Source organism: Seriola aureovittata, chromosome 6 (genome assembly GCF_021018895.1).
Source record: "Seriola aureovittata isolate HTS-2021-v1 ecotype China chromosome 6, ASM2101889v1, whole genome shotgun sequence".
Taxonomy (NCBI): Eukaryota; Metazoa; Chordata; class Actinopteri; order Carangiformes; family Carangidae; genus Seriola; species Seriola aureovittata.
In genome coordinates this window covers 28,306,684-28,332,159 of record NC_079369.1, presented here as the reverse complement: position 1 = coordinate 28,332,159, position 25,476 = coordinate 28,306,684, and the positions used below count along the sequence as shown (strand labels likewise).

General features: G+C 39.3%; 1 protein-coding gene across 1 annotated transcript in view; it reads right to left on the bottom strand.

Moving 5' to 3' along the window:
- LOC130171006 (cyclin-dependent kinase-like 5) overlaps positions 1-25,476 on the bottom strand; it is a 43,173-nt gene that overhangs the window by 11,841 nt on the left and 5,856 nt on the right. The window contains 8 exon segments of the mRNA XM_056378760.1: positions 109-275; positions 1,531-1,611; positions 6,537-6,726; positions 6,856-6,946; positions 9,396-9,455; positions 10,131-10,251; positions 10,397-10,533; positions 10,644-10,689. Coding sequence (XP_056234735.1) covers positions 109-275; positions 1,531-1,611; positions 6,537-6,726; positions 6,856-6,946; positions 9,396-9,455; positions 10,131-10,251; positions 10,397-10,533; positions 10,644-10,689 — 893 coding nt within the window.

Sequence of the window (25,476 nt, the reverse complement as noted above, 5' to 3'; positions counted from 1 at the left end):
AGGCCAACACATTCTGCATAAGAAACAACGCATGAACCGATGTGTGTGAACAACAGGGAGACACTGACAGGCTTAAACTAGCTACACAGTATAGTGCTCAGTGCTGACCTGCTGGGGGTGGTGTTGTCTCCATGGTGAGGTTTCCTCTTGGAGGAGCGTACAGGTGTAGGTGTGGGTGGGCCGGGCCGCTCCACCAGCCGCAGGGTCTGGAAGGTGTGGTGGTTCAGGCTCTGCTCTGTGAGAAAGCGCTCTGTTGGGTTCAGCAGTAGCAGGTTCTAATGCATAAACACACAGAGGGAGACCGTGAGTCCCTGAGACACCTCGAACATCCAGACCTTGCAAACACACTGAAACAGTCATGATATGAGTCACCACCATTATCATAAAAGTCAGGCTGCTGCTACATTTAATTGTGTCTTACAGGCACCAAACACCAAACTATTATGTTAAATGTGATTTGTGACATTTGCTTTTTTTTCTTACTTGAATAAATGTGTTTAATAACCTGTCTCCATGGATTTTAATGAAAGGTGAATTCTGTGTGAACGCACTCAAAATAAAACCTTTGAACTGAACTGCAGTTACATTTTTACATAACAGTAATTTACAGAGGTAGCAACTTTCTCAGGACAAAAACAGAACTAAAAAGACAGACAGCGGTACGCAGCTTCACATTAGCAATTAGCTGACATATTTTGTTTAGTTAATGTCTACACTCAACCTTAGAAAGCCCGTTTAGTAATAAGATAGATGCCCGTCCTTGCTGAAGTCAGTCCTGAGATGACATGTTAGCAGTGAGTCATTATCTGCTGGGAAAAGCACAAGCACACAGCCCACATTCTTGACATGAAGCTCCTGTTTACAGTGCAGACACACCAATAACAGCAGTGCTGGAACCAGGATATGAGCTGAGAGATGCTGAAGCAGTGAAGAGGCATCATGCAGTCACGACGTAAACATGATGATAATGATGCAATTATCAGGTGTCTCGTTTATAAAAATATGAGTTTTCATGGATCCTGTCTGAGCTGGACTAAACTAGACACTGATAAAAGGTCAAAACTAGAATCCTCTCCTCGTGGTTGTCTGCCTTCGTCTCTCAGACTAGTTTCAGATTATATCCCTGTTAATCCAGAGTCAAATAAAACATGAACCTTGTGTGTGGAATTTTGTCTTAATTGTTTTGTGAGATCACTGTGACCTTTGACCACCAAAGTCTAATCAGTTCATCCTTCAGTCAAAGTGAGCATTTGTACCAAATTTGAAGGGATTCCCCTGAGGAGTTCTGGAGATATTGCGTTCACAAGGCCAAAATCATATTTTGTGAGGTCACTGTGACCTTTGACCTTTAGCCACCAACTTCAAATCAGTTCATCTTTCAGTCCAAGTGAACATTTGTGCCAAATTTGAAGAAGTTCAAGGTGTTACTGAGATATCATGTCCATGAGAATGCCTCTGTCTCTGGCTGCCAGGGTGGAGGCAGAATAAAAACATCTCCTCAGCAGAGCAGCGTTGCCAGATCCTCCTTACCTTCAGCAGGTCCAGCAGGCCACCACCAATGATTCCCAGGTATCTTCGCTCCAAGGTTTGGGGATGGTTCACAGCAGGGAACTGAAACAAGAGAGAGAGGAAAACAGTACAGTCAGTGAGAAAGTGATAAATAATCAAGTGATTACTACTTCGTCCAAGGACGAGCAACATCATCCTCCTGTACTGTGTAGAGTAGGAGTATATGTAATCAATTTGTTCATATTCCAACAGGTTAATTACCTGAACTTAAACATTAGTAAAAGAAGGAAACCTTCAAAACATAAAGAGCATCACCAGTTCCATCGAAACTCAACAGGTTGAAACTGTTACATGTCTGGAGGTTTATATCAATATGAACTTAAACTGATCAGAAAAGGTTGATGCTCTGCTTATGAAGTTATCACTTTAACCTAAAGTCCCTTGAGGTCAGTACCAAAAATCTTAAATGTTTTCTATCAGTGTGGCCAATGCCTGGTTTTTTCCTAACATCATTACAGCCAATGATCTGACTGGGATTATAAAGCTGGTTTGGTTTGATTCCTGATTCATTAGAGACAGTTTTGGAGACTTTGGCGTTTTAATGATCTGAGCTGTGTTGTATCTGTGTTGTGTGACTGTCTCACAGCTGGGAACATGTTATACTGGCCAAGATAGATATAAGATTGATTGATATAAATTGTAGTTTTAACACAATTATTTAATGTATTGCTTTAACTGTTGTTGATAGTGTGCCTGTTTTATTGGTGATAGTGTGATTGGTCTTTAATTTATCAATTGATTGATTGTTTTAAATACAATGTTCTTTATTCTAGTGGCTAGGCAGGTTATATATCTGTTAGTTTGCATGTTAGTGTCACTACGGTTTCTGGTATGGTTTTCACATTTTATCTGTAGTGACATGTCTGTCTTGAGTATTTATTTTTCACTGTATGTTGTGAGTGAAGTAGTTTCCCCTCTGGGAATTAATAAATCTAAAGTAATAAATAAATTTAATTAACTAATGTGTCTGTGTCTTTTAAAAGTCTTGTTTCCTCTGATGTTTCCCTGCAGATGCTATGACTTCTTTTGTGAATCTTGTGAAACATGGTTCGCCGACAGCACTGTTGCATGTGATTTCTTCCACATCCAGATTTCCTATATCAGTCTCTCATTTTGATTTTATTTTTCTACTGACTGTTGTGAATCTGCCATTTGCCTAAAGAAAACAAAAAAAAAAACTAAACGTCCAGAAGCTGTTCTTTTTACAGCACACATTTCCAAGTGTTACAGAAAGCACAACGTAGGTGGCCAGTGTGATAAATCAGCCATGAACTTTGTTGTATGGTTTCTTGCTGTTCTGTGGCATTAATTCAGTATACACATGTAGTTCAGTCAAAAACCAAATACTTGTATGTACAGTGCCTATAGAAAATCATCATACCCCTTTGAAATAGTTACTTTATTTGTCATACAGCCTGAAATCAAAACCCATTAAAAAATTCTTTTTCCAGTTTTATTTACAAATTTAGCTGTACAACATCAAAATAATGACAAAAAAGGCAACAGTTCTGAAAATTAATAAAAAACGAAAAACTAGAGGGTTGGAAAAGTCATGAGCCCTCTGATTTAATACTTTGTAGAGCTTCCTTTTGCTTTAATTACAGCCATCAATCTATTTGGATATGTCTCTATTAGCTTTGCACACCTAGATTGGGGAATATTTGCCCATTCTTCCTTGCAGAATTGTTCAAATTCAGTCAAATTCTGTGGGGAACAGCGATGGACTGCTCTCTTCAAGTCAATCCACAGATTTTCTATCAGATTTAAGTCAGGGCTCTGACTTGGCCACTCAAGGACATTCATCTTCCTATCCTTAAGCCACTGCTTTGTTCTTTTGGCAGTATGTTTAGGATCATTGTGGTGTTGGAAGGTGAATGACCTGCCCATCTTCAGCTGTCTAGCAGAGGGATGCAGGTTTTCCTCAAGAATTTGGGTGTACCTGGCAGCATTCATTTTCCCTTCAATCCTGACCAATTGCCCAGTCCCCGCTGAAGAGAAGCATCCCCACAACATAATGTTGCCCCCACCATGCTTCACAGTAGGTATGGTGTGTTTTGGGTGGTGTGCTGTGTTTGGTTTTCGCCAAACACAGCGCTTGGAGTTCAGTCCAAAAAGTTCAATCTTCGTCTCATCTGACCATAAAACCTTTTTCCACATGGTAACAGAATATTCCAGATGTGTTTTTGCATAGCGCAGACGAGAATGAGTGTGGCACTTTTTCAGAAAAGGCTTCTTTCTTGCCACCCTGCCATACAGACCAGCTTTGTGTAAAGCTTGTGAGATTGTTGTCACATGCACAGACCGACCAGTCACAGCCATGAAGACTTGTAAGTCCTTCGAAGTTGCCTTTGGCCTCTTGGTAGCTTCTCTGATCAATGTCCTTCTGGCTCGGTCATCCAGTTTGGACGGACGGCCTGATCTAGGCAAGGTGTTGGTGGTGCCATATGCTTTCCACTTTTTAATGATGCTCTGAACGGTACTCAGAGGGATTGATAAAGCTTTCGAAATCTTTTTGTAGCCTTCACCTAACTAGTGCCTTTTTACAACTTTATCCCGGAGTTGTTTTGAATGTACTTTTCCAACCATGTTAAATCCTTTCACTACCATGCACTACGATTAGTGGAATTTTCAAGAAAACATCTGGTTTCATTCTAAAGTAATCAAAACCACTGCAATTAATATCAGGTGGGAGGCAATTAGCATGGTGTTTGATCTGGAGGTTGATTGGTTGCACCTGAGTAAGTTTATAATGGTATACTCTATACTCAACCTTTAATTAAAAAAACAGGTCTAGATTCTGCAGTTCTGGCTAATTATAGGCCTATTTCCAAACTGCACTTCCTTTCAAAACTCCTCAAAAGACAGTCTACAATCAATTAATGTCCTTTCTGGAGGAGCACAATATTCTTGAGGTCTTCCAATCTGGTTTTAAATCACTGCACAGCACAGAATCGGCACTTTTAAGAGTTTTTAATGATATTCTTTTAACTTGTGATTCCGGTGAATGTGCTGTTCTTCTACTTTTAGACCTAACTGCTGCATTTGACACTGTAGACCATGACATTTTAATTTCACGTTTGAAGCAGTGGGTGGGCATCAGTGGCATAGCACTGGAGTGGTTCAGGTCGTACTTGGCAGATCGAACTTTCTGTGTGGGCCTTGGTGACTCTGTATCCTCCTCTGCTTCTCTGTCATGTGGTGTCCTGCAGGGCTCAGTCCTAGGCCCTCTTCTCTTTTCTTTGTACCTGCTCCCGCTTGGTTCCATACTTAGGAAGCATGGTATTTTATTTCATTGTTATGCAGATGACACTCAGGTCTATATGCCTCTTAAAAAGAATCAAGCATTCTCTGTTACACCCTTACTTGAATGTCTTGCCGACATAAAGGCCTGGATGGCTCTAAATTTTTTAAATTTGAACGAAAAGAAGACAGAAGTGATTGTTTTTGGTGGCAGCTCCGAGACCCTCTGTCTAGATCTAGGTTCCTTGGCTCAATACCTAAAATCCAACGTCACTAACTTGGGAGTTAAGGTGGACTCTGACCTCAGACTTGACAATCAGATCAAGACAGTTGTGAAGTCAAGTTTTTAACAGTTGAGGCAGCTGGCCAAAATAAAGCCAATTCTTTCAAAGCGGCACTTTGAGACAGTAATCCACGCCTTTGTCACCACAAGACTGGATTACTGCAATGCACTTTATGTGGGGGTTAGTGGGTCCTCCATCAACCGTCTCCAGATGGTACAAAATGCTGCTGCACGTCTTTTAACTGGCACACGCAAATATGACCACATTTCCCCCATTTTAGCCTCACTTCACTGGTTGCCCATACATTTTAGGATTCATTTTAAAATCATTTTATTTGCTTTTAAATCTCTCAATGGTCTCGCCCCTCCCTACCTCTCTGAATTGTTGCACCCAAATTCACTCACCCGCTCTCTCAGGCCAGCTGATCAGCTGCTCCTGAGGGTGCCAAAAACGAAGCGCAAGCTCAGAGGGGACCGTGCTTTTGCTGTGGCAGCTCCTAAAATGTGGAACGATCTGCCTCTGCACATTAGACAGGCGTCTTCCTTGGTCGTTTTTAAATCCCTTCTTAAGACCCATCTCTTTTCCATGGCATTTGACACCCTGTAAGATGTGATTTTATTTTATTGTTTTATCTTATTTTATGTTATTTTATTGTTTTATCTTATTATATATCTGTTTTTATTGATGTTTTATGTCTTTTAATTTATCTTGTGTTTATAATTGTATCATGTACAGACCTTCTGGTTGTTTTTTAAAGTGCTTTATAAATAAAGCTGGATTGGATTTGATACTCTAGGGGGCTGATCACTTAACCAAATCAGGTATTTCATTAACTAATTTTTAATAGTATTTTAAAATGTTATTTTCACTTTGATGATGAGGGTTATTATGTGACCATAAAGCTCAAACAAGTTTGATTTAATTTATTATAATTTCCAGGGTGTAAGGTGACAAAAGGTAAAGATTTTCACAGGGTATGATGATTTTCTATAGGCACTGTATATTTATGAGGTGGAATTCAGACAAGAATTTAGGGTCCATGCTGCCACCATTGATCAGGGCCCTTATCATTGAGTATTGAGTTTGCAAACTGATAATTATATCCTGAGGCGTGGGCAGGGAGGGGAAGGGAAGGACGACCCAGGTCTGTACCACCAGCCTGCCACAGAAGACTTATCACAGCCTTCCCTCACAGAGCGCACAGGATACATGATACACGATGAGTCATTGTGATCCAATCAGTCACGGCACAGCAAACTCAGCCAGAAGAAAAAAAACAAGCAAAGAGTGCAGAGAGATAGCAGGGAGAGAAAATCAAGAAGAAAATAAGAAGGAAAAGAAAAGAGAGGAGGAAGCAGAAAGAGAGAGCAAAAGAGAGAGAAGATGGGTCAGCAGAGTGACCCAGAGTAAGGGTTGGGGGTGAGGAGTGTGGCCTGACGTTACCCGCAGCCCATGGAAGCGAGGGTTGTTGTAGAAGAGCTTCATCTGCTCTGGTGGCAGGGGTCCCAGCACTTTCTGGATGGTAAAGAGCTGGTCAATCTCACTCTCTCCTGGGAACAGAGGCTGTCCGTCACTCAGCTCTCCCAGGATGCAGCCCACTGACCACATGTCCACTGCCTTCCCGTAAGGAGCCCTAGGAACCAGAGATTTAAACGATTGGTGATGAAGGCCAGACACAGAACAGCTACTTAAAGGATAAGTCAGTGTAGTAATAGATTCTCTCATTCAATGTGGGTTGCTGGATAAAAACTAGCGGACGTACCCGAGCAGGAGCTCTGGAGAGCGGTACCATCTAGTGGCCACATACTCAGTGTAATTGGCATCGGTCCCCTCTGAGAGATTACGTGCAAAGCCTGGCAAGAGAAGACAGAGGAAGCAATATGGTATGATGAGGAGTCTTTTGATATGCTCTACATCCTGAGACACCTGAAACTGATTTCAGCTGGGTAACCCTCTGGATGCTCATTATGATTCAAAGGTGTAAGTTACAAAGTCGCTGAGTTAGACATAAACTGTGCAGTAGGAGAGATGATGAGCCCTCTGGGAATATTAAGTCATATTAATCCTGGATATTGTTTAACACAAACCATATTCACTCATAAAATTTTAACTATTAAATTATGGAAAAATCTGAATTCATTTTCAGAATCCTGAAGCTTGACAAAAAATTTACAAATAGAAAAAAAGTAATTATTTCCCAACATTTTGGGAAATATACTTATATTTTTTTGATTGACAAGATAGATAGAAGACCATACTACTCTCATTTTAAAGCTATAATATGTTACTTTTTCACATTAAAATATCAGTTGTGTACCTACATCATCATACATTTTTTAAGGAAATGTCAAAATGAAATCCTTAAATTTAATCATTGTAACGGTCCATTTCATTTGGTCACCTGTCAATGTCATCACGTGTCACCGTTGTTGTTGTCTGCCAGAAGACTCAAAACTGATGTTTTGTGCAGTTTTAAGTCATATTTTTAAGATACACTTTTTATATCATGTTTGTTTTTAATTACATGTTTTAATATTTTAGTCATCGGATGTCTGGATTTTAAGTTATCAGAGAAACAAGCTAAGAAAACGTTAGTGGCAGCTCAACTCCCAGCCTCTCCGAGATATCTTGTGTCCACCAAACCATGTCAGCTAAACACTGATTTTTTATGTGAAACTGCTTTGTTCAGTGTTTTTACTGGTTATAATCATCTGGTGTGTTTGTTATGGATAGTAAGACACCTCTGTTGATAATTCAGCCCCAGGTACAAACCTTCTAAACAACTGACATTTAAGGAATCAAAACCAGGGCAATGGTGGTAAAGACAACAACTCCCATGATCCCACACTATTTCATGATGTCTTTTGTTATTGTTTTGATCGGGGAACCTCAAACAGCAGAAAATTACATATTGTGTGTTTGAGTATGAAGCTAGAGCCAGGAGACTGTTGGCTTAGCTAGCACACAGACAGAAAGCAATGGGAAACAGCTAACCAGGCTTTATCAAAAGCTAAAAAGCTACAAACAAAATGTCTACCAGCACCTCTAAAACTCACTAATTAGCTGTGCTCCCCTGTTTCCAGTCTTTGTGCAAAGCTAAGCTAACCAGTGGGTAGAGCTGTATAGTAGTGAAAAAATGACATAAAATGTCAAACTATTCTTTTATTGTGGGATATTGATGTTTGAATTTGATTTTCCCCTAGGGGATAAATAAAGTATCTTTCTACCTATCTACCTACCTATCTATCTATTGTTTAACTATATCCCCTCATATAGATTTTAACTATATGGGTAAACATTTTCATTATTTTCATTATCATTATTTCATCAGAAGAATGACTGTAACCTTACAAATACATAAATTGTATGATAATCAAATAGTTTTCAAAGAGGAGTTTGAGATTTTGAAAATCAGTTTATTTGCTGAGTGTCAGATAAGAACATCAATACAACTCTTGTGTTTCTACATTAAATATGAAGCTGTTAGCTTAGCCTAGCATAACCAAATTTACAAAATTACTGAGCTAGAGGTGCTGGTAGGAGACACAGCTAGGCTTGATGTTTCCCCATTTTCAGTCTTTAGGCTAGGCTAAAGCTTACCAACTCCTGACAGACTCAGACATAAGAGTGGTGTCAATCATCTTATGTAACTCTCAATATGAAAGCAAAGAAGTGTACTTCCCAAATTGTCAAACTATTCCTTTAATGATACCAAAAAAATTAAAGAATGGAAAGGGAGTACATTGATGCTAACAGCTGTTAGCATGAACTCTTCATTTCCACTGAGCATTTCTCAACATTGCTTGCTCCAACATTAAAAATCAAAACAATACAAAACAAATGTGCAGTAAGACACAGTCCCAAATGTAAACCTTCACAGCGGAGTCTGTTTGGCCTATGTCTGTTCACTCAATGCCTTTGGCTGACACAGAGCAAACAGCAGGTCTTCAGTCTCTCACTCCAGATTGCCTACACAATATTGGCTATGCCTTGTTTTCCATTTCCCCCTGTTTTGTTGTGGCACTACCAGATTGAATCAAAGCATGATTAGTGCCTTGTTTTCCAACATGTTTCATTGATTGAGATGAGAGAAGAATGCGGAGCAGCAGCCTGAGAGGCAGGAGAGAGGGCTGCACACAGAGCTTTAGATAACCAGGTGAAGTCTGCCTGCTGCACTCCTGAAGCACTGTTTTCAGCCAAATATAGTTTTGGTTGAAAATATTCCTTTTACATCACAGCTTGGAATGTTTGGTTGCCTTTCTTAAAGCTCTAACAGTGTGAGTGTTTGGTAGAAGCGCTCACCGAAGTCACATAACTTGAGGACGTCATCAGAGCTGATGAGAAGGTTTTCTGGCTTTATGTCTGAGGAGGAAGAACACAGATGGGACAACACATTAGCTGGTGAGGGGCACCATCATTACATCATTACTACCATATTTCCTTCCACCACATGTTCATCTGTCACATTGAAAAGATTAAATAAGATGAAAGAAAGATATTTCTTCATAAAAAAAAAAAACAGGAAAGAATCATAAAAATCAATCAATGAAAATTCACAGATTGTAAAGTCAAACCATAAGTTCTACATCAAATCCCTCGATAACACGGTCATATGTGTGCCTGGGTATACCACAGGCCATTTGGATGGCTGCTCTCTTTTCTGTGACAAAAGCTCACATGGGCCATCTGGTTTCCTGCTCTGCTGCCACTGATTTGCCAAATGCTCACGTCTTTTGAACAATAGAGTGGTCGGTTACATCACATCAGAAAACCTTTACAGCCACTGTTTCAAGAGAGAAAACTCATAAATTCCTACTTTTTTTTTTGCAAAAAATGCGACAAATGCAGAGAATTGGTTCCCATTGTTTCTAAAAATATAAGCACAGATGGTGCCCAGTGACGGAGCAGTGTTAAATGCTGCGCTCCGTTGACACTGCATGAGCCTATTCCTGTCTCTTCTCTGTCTCACTGTCTCCCTTGTGCTGTTTTTACCATGTGTCCTAATAACAAATGATTTTACCTCTCAAATGATTTTACCTCTGTGAACAATGTCGTGCTTGTGGCACCAGTGAATGGCTTTGATTAACTGGTAGATGTAGCTGCGTGCTTTGTCAGTCGGCACACCGTTTGGTAACTCCTCAAGCAGCTCAAGCATGTTCTAAACAAGAACAAAACACAACCAAATCAATCTGATCAATCTGACCACCACACAGCGGCAACCACATATATATATATATATGTATATATAAAAATATAAAAATCATGTAGACCTAATGAAGGAATGGTCTGTAGAGGGAGCTTACCTTCTCCACATACTCAAAGACCAGATAGAGCTTCCCTCTTCTGCGGAAGGCCTCTTTCAACTCAACAATATTCTCCTGCTTGAGGGTGCGGAGCATCTTAAGCTCCCGCAGCGTTGTTTCTTTGACCTCCTCATTTTCTGTACGGAGGTGAGACAGAATGGGAAATCAGGATTACACTGGGCTCACATGTGACAACGAGGGTGTTCTCTGATGATTTTGTCCTAATCAGTGAAGAGAGCCCTCTTACCTTCACTGTCCTTGAATTTCTTAATGGCCACAATTTCATTGGTCTCCTGCAATGAAAACACAGCAGCTTGTGAGAAATCAATCCTACTTTTCACTGCTCCTGTCAATACATTGTGACAGTCAGAAAAAACAGCAGTGCAGATGAATGACAACACATATAATGGTATACTGGCTGCATTAAGTAGACAACACCATTTAGTATTTAAATGTGTGGGCTTTGGCTAAAAACATAGGCAGTAAATGATTGAATCTTAAAATACAAACATATGTTTTTAAGATCGAGATCTCATAATTAAATATCTATTTGCCTACTAATTAGCATTTCCAGTAATAGTAATAATAATAACATAATTTGGTGGTCAGAACCCCAACAAGGGTACATGAGATGAGTCTAATACAATGTCATACAATGATTACTTGGCTAGGAGAAGGGAAAATGCAAAATTCTATTTATTTTTCTTTATTTTTTCTTTTAAATTAGCAACTAGTTTTATTGTCCAGGCTTTTTTTCCCCATAAAACAGTCTGATGTATAGCTGTAATAATTTGTTGCTTAATAGAATAGTCAATTGACAGAAAATTAATTAAACAACAATTTTGATAATTGATTAATAACTTAAGTAATTTTTCAAGCTAAAATGCAAAATATTGGAATGTTAAAATATCTTTTCTCACCTATCTCTTATTACACAGATTCACTGATAATGAAAATAAGTGTTAGTTGCAGCCCTAATCTGAGAGAAAAATTCCATCACAGACACATGCACCCTGTGAGAAGGGCTGCAAGATGACATAATTCCACGTTAAGAGGTCACAAGCATGAAAGTTTGGGTAACACAAATCAATCTGAATGATTCACTGGTGAAATGCAGTGCATACGGGACCAGTGCACCTGGACAAGTGGACGCCTTATGAAAAAAATCCTGCAAAAATAATCTTTGTCATCTGGTTACAGCCATGAATGGCATCAAATAATCAACAATATACAGACCAAACAATGAAACTCAGAACTAATGACCACCGATTCAATGTTTCTCTGAGCCACTTCTCATCATCCGTCCATGAAGTTCTCTGTGAGAGACACCCCACCACTAGCCCCATTTCTCGACATGTCCTAGTTAGGCCTGGTATTTCTGCCTATGGCTCAGAACTGTGCTCCAGTTTCCCCCTCGTCACAAAGCCCGAGGCAGCATCACACCACTCCAACGTGGATCACAGTGAACAGTGAGCCCTCCTCCCAGAATGGAGAAATATAACATGACTCACAGCAGGGTCAACTCCACAAGCATCACTGTGCTGTGCATATGTATGACAAACTGTTATACGTCTAAATCACTTGTTCACTAACAGAGGAAATAAAACCAGTCAAGTAGTTACAGTGAAATTTAACTAAACAGGACCAGAAGACTTGAAAATCGCAGATATTGGTGATTGATACTGAAACCTTCAGAAAAGTATCTACATCAGTGGTTCCCAACGTGTGGGCGGGGCTGAAAAGGTATTGCAAGTGGGCCGACAAATCATTTGCAAAACAGTACAATTTTGGTGGAAAGATGTAAATATACATATATATATATATATATATATATATATATATAAATATTTACATCAAAAAACATTATTTATATTAACATTTATATATATATATATAAATGTTAATATAAATAATGTTTTTAAATGTTTTAAAATTAAATTATCTTTAAAAACTTTAAATACGTCTTTCATTGTTTTTATTTTTTCTAACCTAATGTCAGGAACTTTACTTATTAGCTATCTCAGTCTGATTGTGTGCTAAAAGACTACGTCCATGGCAAAAACTGGAGAATCCAAATGCTGGTCAGCAACAGGAATAGTTAAAAGGAAAGACAGTCCGGAGACAGATGAATGTACAAATGATCTCTCCTCTGTCAAAAAAAAAAAAAAGAGAGTTTCCCCTGATTTCAGTTGAATCCTGAATGTTTGATCGTTATCATTAAAATAAAAAGTGCTGAGGCATTATTGTTATAATGGTGATTTTCACTTCAAAGCAGCATACAAGCAACGCCTGAACAGTTCGCTTTCTACTGTTTAAGTCTGCATCCTAAATATGTAGCTTGTACAAGCGGGTATGTTTTTCCTTCAGGAAGTTACAGGACAGTGGAACTCCAAGAAGTCACTGCACCTGACCAAGAAATATTTCCACCATGTAACTTCCCATAAAACCACAATTAATCATCTCTCTTAATAATACATCTGTATTTGTATTTGTATTTGTACAGATTCAACAAATTAAAGTCTCTATGTTGTGTTAATTAGTGAGCTTTAAACATTCCAACCTATCTTTTTACACCTGTTTCCATTCTTTACGCTAAACTAAAATAATCTAAGCTAAGCTAAACTAAGCTAAGCTAAAATAAAATAAACTAAGCTAAGCTAACCACCTGCTAGCTGTAGGTGCATACTTACACTCTCTTAACATGAGAGTGGCGTTTTCCTTCTCATCTAACTCTCAGCAAGAAAACAAATTCATTTATTTCCCAAAATGTTGAACTATTTCTTTAAAATGTAGCTCCTCTACTGGCCATTAAATGTTGGTTTTACCATTAGAAATATCTGAGCAAGAAACACGTGTTCATTCAGAAGCGTCATTAAGAAGTGTCCTGATGGTGAATGAAAAAGCAGATTTGCTGAAAGCTTTAAATGATTTTTGGGGGCCATTTTGACTTTGTTGTTGCTGCTTGTTTGTATCACCTTAGTTCCACCAGGATTCATGACCCTAAATCCAGGCTTCAAAACATCCCTCCTGAAACCACCTGTTGATATCACAGACACTAGAAAATGTTTTTCAGCAGTCTGTGAACTGGACACAGCGGCCTGCTGGTAAACACACACTTGGGGAAGGTGAAGAAGGTGGAGAAAATGAACAAGGTTCACTTCACTGCTTCCAACAGCATCAATTTGCTCTTAAGATTTGTGGAGGGCTCAAAAGTAAGAGCTCTCCCGTCACCACCTCCTCCACAGAAAACCACCAAAACTACCCAACCAGAGACTTTAAAACTTGAGCAACCCAAAGAAACCTGTTTCTGTGCTCCAATTCACAGCACATTACATCAGTCATTAGAGTCAGTTCAAGTTATTTCTGCCTCAAGTACAAAAAGTAGAAAACAATGCAGTCAGGATGATAACAGAGTCTCAACACATGCTGTTTAAAACCAATAATACAGCACTTATGTTCACATTGATCTCATTTGTTCACAGCCACAGTCAAATAAGTTTGCAGTTTGAGTGTCTATGTTTATGTTGGAGGGATCAGTGCAGTACAGCAGCTCCTCTTAACCTTTTTGTGTAACATTTTATTTTAAGCTCTTTGGAATTCCCATGTGGCGATGGCTCATTTATGTAGGAGAGAAACCAAGCTGGGTAAATCATTTACTATGAACATGCTGTCCCCTCTCCCACGACCTAAATAATAAAGATTAAGCACAAACACGACCACCTACTCAACACCTCTACAGTCCGGCACTTTAAGGTACAGAGACTACATCTAAAACAGATTCTAGTTGAAATTTCATCAGACTAAAGAAGGCCTGAGTGAAAGTTATACAAAACGAATGATGCACAACATACAGTCTAAAAATCCAATTTGTTTTTTTTGTGACGTTACATGTAAACTGTCATTATGCTTCACACTATATCAGCTCATTTTAACTATTATTTAGCACTGCTCTTTCTCTGTTCAAACTTTAATTTACATTGCATTTCTGTCCACAAACAATTAGTTTAAACATTTAAATATCACCCATGAACAGGTTATTCATGGTTCATGTTCTTGGTTAAACCAGTCAAGTTCCGAGGCGCAGTGAGTCTAAACTGTGCTGTATAACGTTCTTCCTGCATCATGCTGTCATATTCATTTTATGAAGTGTGTGCTGCCAAACTTGTAGCAGGCTACAGCACTGAACCCAGAATTAAGGAGGTTGATTTAGTGTCAGATCGTCTGCACAAAACATGACATTATCAGATTAATATTATGTTATGTCTCTATTTACACTGTCCAAACAAGGAGATTAAGCATGAACTACTTGGCTGTGAAATTTGTTAATAACAGCTTGGTGGATTTAGAGTGCAAAGCCAACAAAATGTTCACTTGGTAGCGGGAAGGTTACCTCCAACAAAGCACAGAAAGAAACTGAAAATGTGTTTCTGCTGCACTTCAGACTTTTTCATGGTAGATTTCTTACATATACAGTGTAAGAATGTTTTTGACGATGATGTTTTCATTTATCATTTTATATTGTGCTGATGTTACAAAGTAATTTTTTCTTAGGTCAATGCTGAGCCACATATAAGGGACAAAGATAACAGTAATGACTCTGACCTGCTGCAGCGCATCATCTACTGCCTACAAATCCTCCATCCGTTCATGTTAGCTTTTACACAGCATAATCCCAGTTGGCTACATCAGTCCTATATGGGTGTTTACAGTAACATGGAACTTGTTCAGCTCATGGTATATGTCCTGACAAGAGACACAAATCTGCCATAAACAAACAGGACAGTATAACTGCTGGGGTGAAAGCAAAAGCCTCATTGCCACACACTTCCTGGCTCCAGGTGCAGTTTTTTGTACAAGGGGGTGAGAAATTAGTGTGATTATGCAGAACAGATTTGAGAATCTCTGGAAATGAATGAATATCTGAGCCAAACTGCACAGTAGACAAGTCAGTTGAAAGATGCAGCATTATAATGTAGTGCTTTACATCCATTGTTAGTAAGTAAAAAGAACTTGGGGGGAAAGACCACATCCAGGACGTGAGACTCCAGTCACAGGGGGTACATCAACAGGTGGGCTGGGCCTGACAGTCAGTCTGCCTCTGACAATGCTTCAGAGTTAGTCTTGAAATAGCCTCCATGTATCAGGGGACAATGACGACTTTAACATTCAGACAGGAAACGTGTGTCCGCTCTTACATCTCTCTGTCTAACGCTCTCTGGCTCCTGATAGGACCACATAGACAAGTGCGCCACTGAAGGTGACCCATTTAATGCTAGATGTGAAAGTCCTTTTTTCCTCTCATGTCCCAGTTTCTGTTCACTGCCTGCAAAAATAACTGTTCCCTTCAAAGGGGGCGGATAGACCTTTTTTTTCTCCACTAAATAAATCTAAATGTTACTGACAGCCACTCAGTTTATTTAGGAGGAAAAAAATTTAAGCCGGCCGCATCAATTCTATTATCTGAGGAAAAAGTGCCATCGGTTATGCAACTGAAGAAAATGAAGCTGAAGCAATGCTAAAATAAAAGATAATCCAAAAAAAGGAACATTTATAATCAAGATAGGACAAACAACAGATGACTGTAGAGCAACGGTGACTCACTTTATGCTGCATGGCAGCTCCTAAGACAGTGCTGGGCTTAATAGACATAGTCAATACACTAATTACTCATTTTTGGATCATTGTGTGGTTTCCTCATTTAACAACTCAAAGTCACAGGCAAACGCAGAGCATACATACAGTAATCATTCCCAGCACAGGTTTCTTCAAAGTGACACAGCAGTAAAGGGTAAAACATGCACAAAGAAGTGTTAAATTACTGATTACTGATTGTTGATGCTGTTATTTTGTCTTTTAACTTCCTGTCTACAAGGAAATGGGAATATGTAACGTTGTGTAAGTGTCATCTGCTGCTCATGATCATCTTGTGCTTGCATTTTAGCAAATATGTGACTAGTTTTACAATATACAGAGTAGATGAGCGACTTTCCTCCATGGCAGTCTTACTAATGACCCCAGTTGATTCAGTTCTTCCACACAGCACTGTGATCAGCTAGTCATGTTATTATAATTAAAGTGAGACAGTAACTTTTGAATAAAAATTAAAAATGAAATGTTAACTTAACAACACCAAGTACACTAAAGCCCTTTTCAACTGGTCAAACCCACTAACGCCCGCTAACATTGGGCTTTTGGAAACGGGAACAATCTTCATTCACACTCAGGTCAAATGATTATATATAGGCTCCAGCTCCCATCAGCGTTGATGGAAACCCAACACTCAGGTGAACCCACTAATTTTCATACCTTTTCCTGCTGAGCACACAGACACTAGACACACCTGTCACCTGTCCAGCACGGTGCTGTTAAAACCAGAAACACAGACGCTACACTGCGCTCTGGGATGAAAGAGTGAGTCCAGCCCTGAAATAAGTTTTAAAAACAATCACTGATTCAAGCGTCTCCCAGAGGTTTCAACACTTTTACAGGCGCAACAACCTGAGGACATGACAGATCTGTTTTACCAGTTCGCATGATGGCTAGCAGCTCTCTCTCCACTGCTACTCTGTAAGTGCGCTCTGTAAGTGCATGTGATGACATCGCTCCTTGCAGTTGTGTGTCCTCAGTCTGAACAGAAAGGTAAACTCATCTGGCAGTGGAAAAAGGGTCAATTGACTTTTATTAGTAGGTTTACCCTTGTTAAAAAAAACCACTTAAACCTGCTAATTTTGGTCTGAGCTGGAATGACCATATATGGACATAGCCTCTGTGACGTCACACACAGGTTTCTGAGAGGCGGTTTTGAAGCTCAGAGTGAGGTGCTCCACCATCGTCATCTTGGCAGTGCCTGACTCCGCCCCTAACTCCCAGCTAATCCAAAAATGGGCAGAGAGGAAGGGCGTGTGTGGAGCTGAGTCTTTGGTGCATACGCTCACCCAATCATATGCTCACCTGCCTGTCACTCAAAGCGAAACTCCCAACTCCATAACTTTAGTCCTTAATAGAATGTAAACAGGTGAGTGATATAAACAGTTGTCATAAAGGAGGAAATTACCTATGAGACCAAAACTGTTTTTGTACCAGGCATTAACATGTTTAGTTCTGCTTTTAACATGGGAGTTTATGGGGATTGACTCACTTTTAGATCCAGACTCTTGTGGCCATTCGTTTCGTGGCCATTACTACGTTTTAATGCTCTGGGGGTTGCAGGTCAGGTATGAGCACTAGCATGTGGCCAATGTTACCAAACTTCAGATAGAGTAGATATTGCTGTGTAACTGACATTACTCAGTCGATTTGTATCTTTTCTACTTGTGTCCCTGTTACACTGTAAGTTAAAGGAATAGTTTAACATTTTGAGAAATATGCTCTTTTGCTTTCTTACTCACAGTTGGATGAGAAGAGTGATACCACTTTCATATCTGTAAGCTGAATAAGTGACTGTCAGACAGTTATCTTAGCACAGACACTGAAAATAGGGGAAACAGTTAGCCTTGCTCTGCAGGGACCAGTTGCTGCTAGTCAAACAGCGGAGACTCCAGGAGGTTACATTTTGCTCATTTGGACAAGGCCAGGCCTGCTGTTTTTCCCCGCCTCCAGCCTTTGTGCTGCTTGAACTACTTCTTTAAGCATCAGTGCCTTTGAAACATCTAGCTACTGCTACAACATAAAGTGAGCTAGTTGGGCTAGTTGTATGCCAGATAGTTAATACTGTAAGTAACCAAAAACCTTTTAAACTCAGTATCTGGTGGTGCTAGTATGACCTCTTTAAAAATGTGACCATGAGATTTAGTAGAGATTTATAGTGGGAAATGGAACTGATCTGGATCAAGACTTTTGACTCGTGTGTTTTAGTTTGGAAACTTCCTGATTGGGTCTTATATGTATCCTTCCCTGCTATGTCACACTCATATCATGTGACCCTTTTCAGGACAAAAACAAACAACATCTGTCTCAACTGCCAATGGTGAATGCAACATGGATAATGAATTGTGTTGCTTCTGCATTTTATGAAGCTAAGCAATCTCTGGTCTTACTTTTCGCCATCGCTGTTCCTTGTTCCTTGTATTTTCTGTAACTAAGCAACCAACTGCACAGTAGACAATCTGCTTCTTGCGCATGCCCAGTGTACGTAAATGGTCATGTGATATACGTATGTTAGTATTGACTGACATTATTTCTGATACAGAGCTATAATGCTTGTCTGGATGGAGATTGCTTTCCTTAAAATGAAAACAGTTTTAAAATGAAACCGTATTATTGTGGATGATGTGTTTACTGTAGCCGGCGAGCGGTAGGTAGGAAACAAAAGCAGAATGGAACAAACAAAGAATGGGAGGGATGCATAAGTTCAAGAAAAAGTTTTCTGTTGCTTCCTCTCATTAAATGTGGATTAACTATTAAAAAATTATTTCCAGGTACATTTTATTGGAAAGTTCAGAGAGAGGGAGATATTTTAGTGACTAATTTACCCTTTAATACATAACATAAAAGAGCAGACAGATATAGATATAATCCCGCTGTTGTAAAATTTGATTAAAATTTTATGTGTGCACTATTCATCTACTGGAGCAGAGGCACCCACAGTTCCATGCTAGCTGTCAGATGAGTCATGTGCTTAAGAGAGCAATACACCATGAGAGAAAGGTGTATTTGATCTTAATGAGAAAATACTTTAAAACATCAATAAGATGGTGTTTGCTGTGTTAACAGGTCATGCTATATAGCTTCATATTAGCTGTATTCTTCTAAAAAATGTCCATGGTTGAATTGTTGTATTCTACTTCTCCATTAGATGAACATGTTCACTAAGAATGGCTTTCATGTTGGCATCTGTCTCTGGCCCTCAGGGGTTCTGTGAACCTGAACCATGCCAGGAAAATACAACCCCACACCATACTGGAGCTGCCAGGAGCTTTCACCATAAGAAGCAAGCATTGTCCCTGTGGACTCCTCTTGGCACGTGCCACATATGTTGTTGCTCACTTGCTAATAATAGGATGGCTCGTGATCATGTGATACTTTTCATTCCTCAGTATAGCACTTGCTGTCTTCTTTGCTCTCAAGTCTAAAAATTGCTTGTTTATGTTTAATAATGGGATTGATGCAATGTAACCAGTGCACAGTGTGTGTTTTTTCTACAGACTGTCTGTAATCAAAGTACTTACATATGGTATGAGGGAAACTGCTCAACTTGTTTACTTAGCTGTCTGTTTCTTCTCGCATGTCAAGTAATGCATGGACATCCCTGTCAGGAGGGATATTTGTCTACAATCAACTCAGGCTCATGTCTTTCACTTAGATTTTCATGCCAACATCACATTAGTGTCAGGTTCTCAGGGAACATTAGGTTCAGCAGCGTTCTTGTTTCTGCTCCAATCAGCTTAACTTGGATCTAATATTACAGTGAATGTATGGCTGCACTTCCGTTTCATCAAAATCATCAAAATACAGAATACACGGGGCGTCAAGTGACGCAGTGGGTTGAGCAGGCGCCCCATATGTAGAGGCTACGGTCCTCACTGCAGTCAGCCCCGGTTCGAATCCCGCATCAGACGGCCCTTTACTGCATGTCATTCCCCCTCTCTCTGCCTCCCATTTCCTGTCTCTCTCTACTGTACTATCTAATAAAGGCATAAAAAGCCCTAAAAAATATACTTAAAAACTTAAAACTTAAAAATACAGATTACACTCACCTCAACTTAGTTGTTGTTGTTGTCATAGTTAGTGGAAAAACACAAATTCATAATGATAATTGTGCTTTGTACAGCTAGGGGAATCCTAACTCTACATCATTTTAAACACTTGTGTGTAGGTAGCAAGCCTTTCTCTTGTTGTCATATAAATGAAATGTAAGAAAATGTGACACGCATAATACATGATGCATTACTTCATGTGATCTCCACAGTGTTTTGCCGATTCAAATTCTGGTCTGAATATTAATGAAAAGCTACTGTAAACTGTTATAAAATGCTGAATGAATGTGGGTATGTTATTTGGATACTAAACATGCTCATGGTATTTCCACCTGCTGTGTCTATGCTATCTCATCTGCACTCCGTCAACACTGTAATGGGATCTTATTTTTATATGTGCAGTATGCCGAGCGGCCAATTAAGGAGGTAACAAGAACATAGACTGAGAACAAAAACAAACATGGCAGGTATGCATTTGCCAAAAGCCATGTTAGTGTACGGGCTGCACTTAATTTTTCCTTTGATATGGAAAGAGCCGTCTTTTCTGTTTTTTATTGATATAGAAGATGATTCCTCAGACACCTGCTTTGCAATCTACAAAACTCTTGTGTAGCAGTCATCACACACCACTATGAAACATGGATGTTATTGGTGATGTGATATGACAGTCTGCAGTGATGACTTCTTCTCTGTGTGCAGATACTTCCTCACTGATGCAAACATACTTTAAAGACTGAACTCTGACTCTGGCTAAGGTCCAATCATAATGTAGCAGGAACACCTCCGCAGAGAGGGCCAGGACTTTTCATAAAGAATGTGTGAATCTTCGATTAATGAAAACATACAACAGTTACTTCAATGCTTGAAATCTTACAAACTGAATCATGAATATTAACATGTTCATCTAAGGAGACAGTGCTGTCAATGTTTTACCTCTCTGTAGACAGAGTGGCAGAGGAAACCAGCTCATGGGATGATAAGCACATTCAGGGTGCCGCTTTGTGTAGTGTGCATTCCTCAGAGGTGCTCCATGCTTGAATAAATACTCACGAGAGCTATGTTTACCCTCTCCCCTCTACATTTCACATACTGCTGCATGATTAACAACCACCGATGGCCATGCACAAGCCTTATCCAGGATTTAGATTAGCTGCTAGTGAGAGGCCTTTGTGTTTAAGGTGAAACTCACTGGGGCAAGTCAAATATAAAGTGATTCATTTGTAAATCAACAGGTTCCAGAGTTGGGTGGGAGGTCCCACAACAGCAGTCTTCCAGTGAAACTAGTGATAAACAGAAAGTGTGTCACATGCTCAAGGACACTGAAAAGGAAAAGGAATTTTGCTTTACAACTTCAGGAGTTTAAAAGCTTATTTTCAATAAATTCTACAGTAAAGTTTCAAGGCAATAAAGCAAATAAGCAAATATGCATATGACAGGTTTCATGGCATCAAGGTTGTTGGTTAAATAGAATTAAACTTTTCTTCTGCTCAGCCTGTGAAGCACAACACAACATAAGCTCTGAAAAATCTTACATACAGTGCTAAGTTATGTGATAAAAATAAATTTCCTTTAACTCTGGTGTGTCAGAACAACACATGAACATGTTCAAACATCTACTTTGAATGTAAAAGAGTTCTTTGCTGGGTCAACTGAGGACCACATGCAAAAGAGTCTGATCTGTAATCTACACTGAGCAAACATGACTTATAATGTGTCAATGAACTCAGGGTCAAACTGGAGCAAGTTAAAGGGTGGTTTCCACTCTTGGGACTGATAATCCTCAGTTTCCCCAGTTTTGTCAACACTGTGAATTAACAAATAAAAAAAGAAGGACAAGAAGGGAAAGCAACCAAAGACAAAGGTTTCACTATGATTTCATTATGGCCATTTAAATAACAATCTGTCTTAAATTACTAAACGAAGAAGCAAGACAATAGAGCGTAATACTTGAACTTGCCATTTTGAGCTACAGGTCAAGGTTCTATCCAAAAGGAAAATATTAGACGATAGGTGCATTGAGATAGACTTTTGTTTGTGGTGTTAATTCTCCATTCTCTTCATAGAACTTCCTGTCATGATTTATTCACAATTCTGTTTCCATTGTACTTAAATGTAAAAACTTTCTTGTGATATTTTGACTTTTTTTTTTTTAGAATTTCTCCAGTTGCAATCAACGCTTTCCGAAAGTGAGAGTCTGCCATTCACAGCCACTTCATGCAGTGATCGGCCGGGTGTGTGGGGGTGAGAGAGGAGTCAGGGCTTAATTTCTCTCTCTACCTCTCTCTTATTATTCATTACACAACTATGTTTCTTGTGATGTCATTTATTATTATTATTACAACCGAGTGCAACTATGAAGGTCATACAGGAGAGACTTAGCGTCCCCGCCCTCTCTATGGCGGCCAGTTTTCCATCAAGCCTTTGACTGTACCTTCCATATACGTTGTACGAATGACTTTGTTCTTCAGCATCCCTCAACCTTTACAAATGTGCAGATATTCACAAATTCTACATCATACTGTGTAAAACTGATGTATTTTTATGTAAGAGATCTGTTTTAGCTTGGTCTTGTTATTTTAAAAACAGCTTCACAGTGACCTTACTGCGCCTCCACAAGTATGATTAAGCCTCTTAATTAGCTTACAATAAATTTGCATAATTCATCGGTTTTTATCAAGCATCAACAGACAAGGCAAAAGACCTGGAGCATCCTTTTGGCTCACTTGGCAAAACGTGGATATGTGGATGCAGCCTCCTTGAATATTGCTTGAATCTGGTGTTCCCCTCATTTCCTGTCAACACATTACAATATAACACTGTATTCCCATTAGAGTGGTCCAAAAAAGAATTAGTGAACCCAAACATGTTCTGTTGGTGATTCATTTACATGGACAAGAAATTAATAAAGGATGAGCCAGAACTACAAGACAAAAGCTTCTCTGTGTCCCAGTGTGCTCAACCCTTTTGACATAACAGCATGTTGCAGTTTCAGTCTGGGTTTCCTCTTTATCAAAACGCTGTGGCAAAATATGGCAAGAAAGCACAAGACTGAGTCATGAGCATCGAAAAACAGTAAGATACCAAAACACAAAAGCTGTCATCCTACAAGGTACCAGGTCATAATGTGGGTCCGCTACATCAAGACTAATACTTTATACCAAACTGATGTTTACATTCAATCTGTATTAATTCAGCGTGTATGATTGAACAATTGAATTCATTAGATATTTGAACCAGAGAATGTAGTCTTTCTATCACATTTACTAAACTCTACCTGAATGGTATTTATACAGAGTTCTGGCTTTTAAATGTAAATCACAATCACAACCAACAATCTTCTGCAGCTATACTGTATATCAATAAATATGTCTCCTTTGAACATATATTCTTCATAAATGCCTGTAATTCTCATGACCAAGAAGCATTGCCTCATTCTCAAGTCTTGTGCTAACAGTCCTCTAACAATCCCACAATGGTCAACATGCAGTCATTACACACAGTGATCTATACACTCTAGTGTCAGCAATAATAGGTCTAATCCATTTTCCCTTTTGTATGGTGTAACTTGGGTATCGATAAATAAAGAGAGTAATTCTTGTTGGAATAATAATTTACTGGACTTGTAAAAAAAATGATAATCATCCACAAACATGTCGAATAAGCTACTAGACTAAGACTAAAACCTCCAAATAGTGTCACAAAAAAATCCTATACTTGACATTCTTCTTCTCTGTGCCACCTCTCTATGCCCCAATCAGCCAGCTGACTGTTAAGTCTTCGTTTGGACATTGTAAATGTAAAAGATGGGGGTACACACTGATGCAGCAGCCTCTTTCCAATAGATTCAGATTATTGCGTGGGAATTGGTGAATATATACTTGTCTGCTCTTTCCATATCTGACCAGAGAGCTTTCCTGGAGCTAATTATTCCTGTTAAATACATGTATTGGTTAAACCAAATTCAAGGGGCGTGTCTCTGGTGAATGTATATTCTCGAGCAGCTGTGACTCAGCAGCTGTTGTTACATACAAACACAGACATTTTCTCTGGCCAGCACCCTCCCCTGCCCATGGTCACAGCACCATCAAACCTTTGGTGAGCTTCTGTGTAATTCTGCTTTGGAAGTGTCAGCGCATGTGTGTGTATATGTGCGGGGATATGTGCATGAAGTGTGTTCATCTGTGTGCCTCTGTTGTTGTGTATGCACACATAATTATGCAGCATAGATCTGCGAGTTAGCCCTTGAAAAAAACATGTTGGTTCGTTCACAATAACAATACAATATTTTCCACATGGCACTGGTCCCTATTATTCTGCAGCCAGAGGACTCATCTTCCTGTTCTTTCACACGTCAAGCAACAAGGTTACAAACTGATATTCTGTCAAATTCAGATCACTGAATTACCAACACGCACAAGCCCAGAGATTGTGTCTGATGTCAGCATTTATTATATGCCGGGGAAATAATAAAAATACTGATCTAATTAAAAAGACATTCCAAATTAGCTTCATCACACCCAGAGAATGATCTCTTCAATTATTTGTTTTTCAACTACTGCACTGTTACCACCTTGCAGATAGTGAACCACTGTATAACACTGTTGCTGGCACACATGCCTGTTACTCAATTCCAGATATTTGAGGATCAAGAAAATACACTGTTCACTTGGTTGAAGATTTGACTGATGGGATTTCTCCTTTAGGTCAATCATTTCTACAAACCACGTCTGTTTTCTTAAGAATCAGCATCTAAATAGAAGATGACAGTAAAACTTAACTAGCCTTTCCACACCTGGAGAAATTTAATCTTTAACTGATTTGTTGCCATGGACTGCACTGCAGTTATTTTAAAGCTGCATCAAATGATTTTTTGGGGGGTAGGGGACCGCAATAACACTTTCCTTTTAGCTTTAGTTCATCTCCAGCATCTCCTGTGGGATGTAATTGGCCATACAACTACCACATGCTCCACTATGCCAATACAGACATATCTGTGATAAAATAATATTGGCCAATAATATCGCTCCAGCTGATGTATCAGGATCTAAATTCTTCTGATAAAGGTTTCAGGCAGAAAATAAATGTCAGTGAAAAATATCATCAAATTTCCTCAAGGACTTTGAACACTGCAATTATGGTGATGGTTTTTGTAGGAATTTTGCACAAATAAACAGTAAAGAGAGTGTTACAGGCAAAGCGCCAGCCTCCATCTGTTGTGTGGACCTGACTGAGGTCTATTGATGTGAGTTCTATTGTGTAAAACGTAGACATTGGCATTTGCAGCTGCGTAGGAGCAGGATCAATCAGTCTGAATAATAAAGCCCAGTAATTATAGGCTGTGATTCCGGCTTACAGCCGGGCTTTACTCGTTTTCCTCACTTCTGA